At 40.8% G+C, this 6,731-nt stretch overlaps 1 protein-coding gene across 1 annotated transcript in view; it reads right to left on the bottom strand.

The window, feature by feature from the left end:
* lrp6 (LDL receptor related protein 6) overlaps positions 1-5,351 on the bottom strand; it is a 32,243-nt gene extending 26,892 nt beyond the window's left edge. The window contains exons 1-2 of the mRNA XM_015387746.1: positions 4,868-5,351; positions 1,107-1,503 (exon numbers count right to left, since the gene is read on the bottom strand). Of these exons, the coding sequence (XP_015243232.1) occupies positions 1,107-1,503; positions 4,868-4,922 (452 nt within the window). The 5' untranslated portion in view covers positions 4,923-5,351. The remainder of the gene's footprint in view (positions 1-1,106; positions 1,504-4,867) is intronic.
* Between the last annotated feature and the right edge of the window lie 1,380 nt (positions 5,352-6,731).

Genomic DNA, 6,731 nt, shown 5'->3' on the forward strand with positions numbered 1-6,731 from the left:
TTTTGTCCCGTAACGCTCGCCGTACTGTTGGGGGGGAGGAAGTTCATGTTGCTGCGGTCTGCAGTCTGAACGTTAGATGTCACTGAAAATTACACACTGTAGCTTTAAATAGTATTTTTTGACTAAAGGGAAACATCCGTTGAGGTAGTTTAAAGTCTATTGTTCATACAAAACTAAAGGGATAAAACACAAATCTGACGTCTTGCGCATGCGTATCGACTATGGGTATGCTGGTCTGACGGGGTATGCTCATCTGACAGAACACCGGCCCGACTCTACTCAACCTGCGGGTCGGAGAGACTGTTCTCTGCGCCTCGTTGGCCGATCAAACAAAGAGAAGAGCTTTCATGAGTAGGAACTTTCTGGATTCATCACAGAACTCCTGATCCGGGTCTTAAATGGGTTCCGTTCTCCCCGATCAGCAAGTGGAAGAAAACCCACCAGAACCGAGTTCAGAACAACATGACTTCAACCCCAACAGAGGAGAGAAGTTTGTTTGTAGCTGATAGGAAACCTGGGTTCAGCTTGGTTCTGAAGCTCCTCCCTACTTTGAACTGGATTAAACCGGACCGCTAAGGAGAACTGATGATTCTGTGGAAAAATACTTAAAACAACATAAAGAAAAAACCAGGAAGTGAAAGTTCCTGTTTCAACCTCAGAACTTTCCCAACCAAACCTCTGATGTGTCTTCATTTAGAAAGCCTGAGGAACCGGACCTTTAGAGTACCTCTGAGCTGCCAGCGGCTGCTGATTCTGACCCGTTGCCTTCAGAACCCAGAAGCTGCATCGGGTCTACTAAAAGCTCTGATTCTACACAGAGGAGAACCTCCATGTTCTTCTCAGGTTAAAGTTTTTAACACCCGAGTTCTACAGGAAGTTCCAGAACAGGAACAGTTCTGGATCACCTGGTTCCCGGTACCAGAACCAAACCTCTGCAAAAACAAAATGGAGTCCACATGTTTACTGGTTTCTACGTGAGTTTGCTTAACCCTTGCTTTCCTTTGGTGTTGGTTTCAGAACCACCTGGTTCTGCTTCCTGCAGCTGAAAGGCTGAGGTCCGACATGGAAGAGTTTAATAGTAAAGCAGTAGAACTTTCTGGACTCACCCTCGTTCTGGATCCAGGGCGATCGCTCTCGGCTGGTCCAACTCCTGCCAAAACAGAACCTTCCTCAAAGACCCGTCCAGTTCGGCCACCTCTATCCGATTGGTGTCCGAGTCCGTCCAGTACAGTTTCTTCCCTAACCAGTCACACGCCAGTCCGTCCGGGGCGGCCAGGCCCGGCACCACGGTCTCGGCCGCGCTGGCGCCGGACTGGTTGAAAAAGGTCCGTTTGATGGCCTCCTCGCTGACGTCGCTCCAGTAGATGAGGCCCTGGGCGTAAACGTAGTCCACGGCGGCGGCGTCCTCCAGGCCGCCCACCACAACCGTGGCGTTGGCCTTCTCGTGCGCCACATCCACGATCCGAAGGTCCCGGCGGTTGGCGTAAAGGAGCAGCGGCTCGCCTGGTACCAACAGAGACAGGAAGTGTTAGGAAGAAACAGGAAGTACAGCAGGGTTGTTATGGTTACAGAACCTTTACAGACGCAGAGATAAACCCTTGAATGAAGGTGAAACTCAAAGAAGAATTTCAACCCAAACGCATCGTTCAGAACCAACATCTGGACCTAGAATCGCCTGCTGGATGAACTCCGGACTCCATCCACCGGCAGCCAGAATTCATTCTGGATCATCAGATGGTGCATCTCTGCAGAGCAATAATCCAGGTCAACTACCATGAGGTCTTCCATTAGTTCTCTACTGTTCAGATAGTTTTATATCCAAGAGAAACATATTCCAGGACTTTACAACTTTTTTTATGCTTTTTTGGTTCTATATTACGACAGAGTATTAGGGCCAGGCTAAAGATTCTCCTTCGATTTCAAGAATAAAGTCGTAACATTACAAGAATAAAGTCGTTAAATTAGGAGAATAAAGCCAAAATATTACGAGAAAAAAGTCACGAGAATAGTCATAAAATTAAGAGAATAAAGTCATAACATTACAAGAATAAAGTCGTTAAATTGGGAGACTAAAGTCGCAACAGGAATAGTCATAAAATTATGAGAATCAAGTCGTAACATTACAAGAATAAAGTCGTAAAAAAATTAGGAGAATAAAGTAGCAACAAGAATATTCAGAAAATTATGAGAATAAAGTAAAATTACGAGAATAAAGTCATAACATTACCAGAAAAAGGTCACAATGAGAATAGTCATAAAAATACGAGAATAAAGTCGTAACATTACAAGAATAAAGTTGTTAAATTGGGAGACTAAAGTCGCAACAAGTATAGTCATAAATTTACGAGAATAAAGTCGTAATTTTACGAGATAAAAGTCACAACGAGAATAGTCATAAAATTACGAGAATAAAGTCGTAACATTACAAGAATAAAGTTGTTAAATTGGGAGACTAAAGTCGCAACAAGAATAGTCATAAATTTACGAGAACAAAGTCGTAATTTTACAAGAATAAAGTTGTTAAATTGGGAGACTAAAGTCGCAACAAGAATAGTCATAAATTTACGAGAATAAAGTCGTAACATTACAAGAATAAAGTCGTTAAATTGGGAGACTAAAGTCGCAACAAGAATAGTCATAAATTTACGAGAATAAAGTCGTAACGTTACAAGAATAAAGTCGTTAAATTGGGAGACTAAAGTCACAACAAGAATAGTCATAAATTTACGAGAACAAAGTCGTAATTTTACGAGAAAAAAAGTCACAACGAGAATAGTCAGAAAATTATGAGAATAAAGTAAAATTACGAGAATAAAGTCGAAAAATTACGAAAACAAGGTCATAACATTACCAGAAAAAAGGTCACAACGAGAATAGTCATAAAAATACGAGAATAAATTCGTAACAATATGAGAATAAAGTCCTACAATTATGGGAAAAAAGTTGTATTCTATTACAACCCTTAAAAAAAGCACTTTCTTCACTAAAATGAGGAATGTTGAGCACCATGTTAAGTTATACTTTAGCTCTGGTTTGACAAATAAGGAAATCTTTTAGCACCAGCATCATTGGACAGCAAGTGGACTCTGGTTGCTGATTGGTGGAGCTGTTCTGAGCTCCAAGCTTTCTTTCTGAAATGGGTTGCTGTATGCCGACTTTATTCTCGTAATGTTACGACTTTAAAAATAATCTCTAGCCTGGCCCTAATACTCTGTGGTACTATATACACTCTTTTTATATCGTTTTACCAATAATGGCATCTTGCTTTAACTTTTACTCTATATAAGCTACTGGAACCAGAATTTCCCTGAAGAAATAATCCCAAAGAGAAAATAAAATCCAGTCTAATCCAATTCAACTTTATTTATAAAGCATTTTAAAATTTCTCCAAGGACTAAGGGGCTGTACAGTGAAACATCATAACGCCATTACACAGACTCAAAAAAACCATCCAAGCTTAAAAAAATAATATCAGGACTATAAAATCTATAATAAAATTAAAATAAAAGTAATTTAAACGTATCACAGACTAAAATCAACATCTCACACAGTTTAGAAAGCCGAGGCAAAGAGAGGAGTTTTTAAGAGCGATTTCAAATCAGACAAAGAAGCAGACAATTTCATTTGCAATGGAAGGTCGTTAAACTTTTCTGGAGCTGCCACAGAGAAAACACGATCGCTTTTAAGCTTCTGCATAGCTTTTGGCACCTGAGTCTAAGTCTGTCTAATTTCCACTCCACGGACCTGGGAGATCCACCCGCCTTCAGCTGATCCATCAAACGGGCTCCTATTGAAGCGGAGAAGCTAACAAACTGTTTTTAATGAAGAGATGGGCCTAAAGGCCCAAACATTAACAATTTAAATCTGAGCAGGAAGGTTTGCTTCTGAAGCACGGTGGAGGTTCCATCATGGTTCGAGGCTGCGCTGAAACTGATCAAAACAGAAGCTGGATTAGGAGATTATCCCACCAGAAGAGAAGAAGGAACCATGAGGGACTCGGTGGAAGCAAGGAGAACGTTTAGACCAGAGGAACTGATCTCCGTCCCTAAGGAATGAAGCACTCAGACCCCTAAGCTCACCTGTGACCCGTTTCCTCCCTGCTCCTATGGAACCAGAACCCCTCAGCTCCAATCATAATGACCTGGAAATCAGAACTGATTCCAGATTACATTCATTTTAATCTGGAATCAAATATTTAACTCTCCTCTCTCTAGGACCAAGATGAAAATTTACCAAACTTCCTGTTTTTCTTTTGTTAAGCACCAGTGCATGAAATGGGAATTCTTTTACTCCTGCTGTGTTTTTCCTGCATATCCTTTCTGTTTTCCAGCAGAATGATGCAGATGCTTCACAGGAGCTGAATCTCAGGGTTTTCCAGCAGTCTGTTTGTTCCTGCAGGAATATTTACAACTATTGATGTTTCTCTGCTGCCTGATTATATCAGGAATGTTCTGGAAAACTGATTTTTAAACATGAATAAAGTGATGCCCTGTTTGGATCAACCTTAAAACCCAGCACATTAAGCAGCAGGTTTGTTAGTTAGCAGATTGCAACCTGTTAGCTCTGATGCTAACTAGCTTCCATAGCTCCTGTTGTTGTTTCCCCAAATCCATATTAGCTCCAGAAAAATAAAAAAAATTCACCGAAATTTGTCAGAAACCGATCAAGACCCTTCAATCCACGACAGAACCGGGACCAGAGGCTCGATTTGGGAGCAGAATTCCCAGGAAAAAAGCCTTTTCCAGAACAAACAGGCAGTTAGCTTGATGCTAGCGATAGCACGGCCTGGAACTTCAAACACAAAACCTGAATCCAGACGGAAACATCCCGGGCCGAACTTCCAACACCCTCCAACCCAGAACCTCACCTGAAATGAGCCAGCAGGAACCAAATAACAGCAGGATCCGAAAAGACATTCTCATCTTTCTCCCGATCCTGGGCCCAGCCGCCGCGGATCCCTAGCGCAGGATTCCCAGCATTCCCATCATGGCTGCGGCCGCTTCCTCTCAACAAAAACACGCTTAGGTTCGGTTCGGATCAGGCTCGGGTCGTCCCGCTATCCATCACGGGGTTCTGTTCGCTTCTAAATCCGATACAGCGTCTCATTTCGTCCCGCAGGATCCTCGGTGTCCTTCCGCTGCTGCTGCTGCTGCTGCTCCTGGTGCTGCTGGTGGTGCTCCTCCTCCTCCTCCTCCTCCTCCTCGGCTCTGCTTTCTATTGTTGTTCTGCCGCACACTGGCTGCGCACCGCCGCAACCAAAACCACCGCAAACCATCCAGAACCACGCAGACCACAGCATCCGGTTTAATCATCCAGGTGGAGACTGCTTGATCTTTTCAATGGGCTCCGAGAACACAGGGGCCTGAAATGCATGGGGGCCAAACCACAGTGCAGGAATGCTGGGGGCCAAAAACACAGAGTGGATGGGTGTCAGAAAGAAAGAACCCTGGGCCAGAAACACCATATAGTACGGAAGAGGTTTCGGGCCACTGAAAAACAAACATTTTATTTCAGTATAATATGTTAAAAAAAAAAAAAACTTTGATCTCAGACTTCTGACTTTAATCTCAGATTTCTGACTTTAATCTCAGATTTCTGACTTTAATCTCAGAATTCTGACTTTTTCTCTCAGTATTCTGACTTTAATCTCAGATTTCTGACTTTAATCTCAGATTTCTGACTTTAATCTCAGAATTCTGACTTTAATCTCAGACTTCTGACTTTAATCTCAGAATTCTGACTTTGATCTCAGAATTCTGTCTTTTTTCTCAGAATTCTGTTTTTTGTTCTCAGAATTCTGTCATGAATCTCAGACTTCTGACCATAATCTCAGAATTTAGATTTTTTTTTCTCAGAATTTTCATGTTAATCTCAGAATTCTGACTTTTTCTCTCAGTATTCTGACTTTAATCTAAGATTTCTGACTTTGATCTCAGATTTCTGACTTTTTTCTCAGAATTCTGACTTTAATCTCAGGTTTCTGACTTTTTTTTTTAGAATTCTGCCTTTAATCTCAGAATTCTAACTTTTTCCCTCAAAATTCTGAATTTAATCTCAGAATTCTGACTTATTTTCTTAGAATTCTGACTTTTTTCTCAGAATTCTGACTTTAATCTCAGAAATCTGATTTTTTTTTTCTCAGAATTCTGACTTAATCTCAGAATTCTGACTTTTTTCCTCAAAATTCTGAATTTAATCTCAGAATTCTGACTTATTTTCTTAGAATTCTGGCTTTAATCTTAGAATTCTGAATTTGATTTCATATTTCTGACTTTAATCTCAGAATTCTGACCCTTTTCTCAGGATTTTGACTGAATTCTGACAGCTAACATGTAAGCATCAAGTCGTAGCCATGTCTTTTTTAGAGACTAGCTCTCTTGTTTTAATCACTCAGCTCTTCTATTAATGAAATAGCATCACCAGGGAACCCTGGGCACATAAAAAGTCACCTTATCCCGTACTTTTATATATGTCACTGGCCCTCCTAAACAACTCACATCTTTGTCAGTGAAGCTGAGTGCTCCCACATCTCTTCATTCATGGTGCCCATCTACATTACGATCCACAATTCTGAGATTAAAGTCAGAATTCTGACTTTTTTCCATATTAAACTGAAATATCTAAAAACCAGTTAACTGTTTTTGTTTGTTTGTTTGTTTGTTTTTTCCCAGCGGCCCTAATCCTATAATAAAGTATAATAATAATAATATAATAAAATATATTTAGTTATT

Source organism: Cyprinodon variegatus, unplaced genomic scaffold (genome assembly GCF_000732505.1).
Source record: "Cyprinodon variegatus isolate N-32 unplaced genomic scaffold, C_variegatus-1.0 Scaffold402, whole genome shotgun sequence".
In the NCBI taxonomy this organism is placed as follows: domain Eukaryota; kingdom Metazoa; phylum Chordata; class Actinopteri; order Cyprinodontiformes; family Cyprinodontidae; genus Cyprinodon; species Cyprinodon variegatus.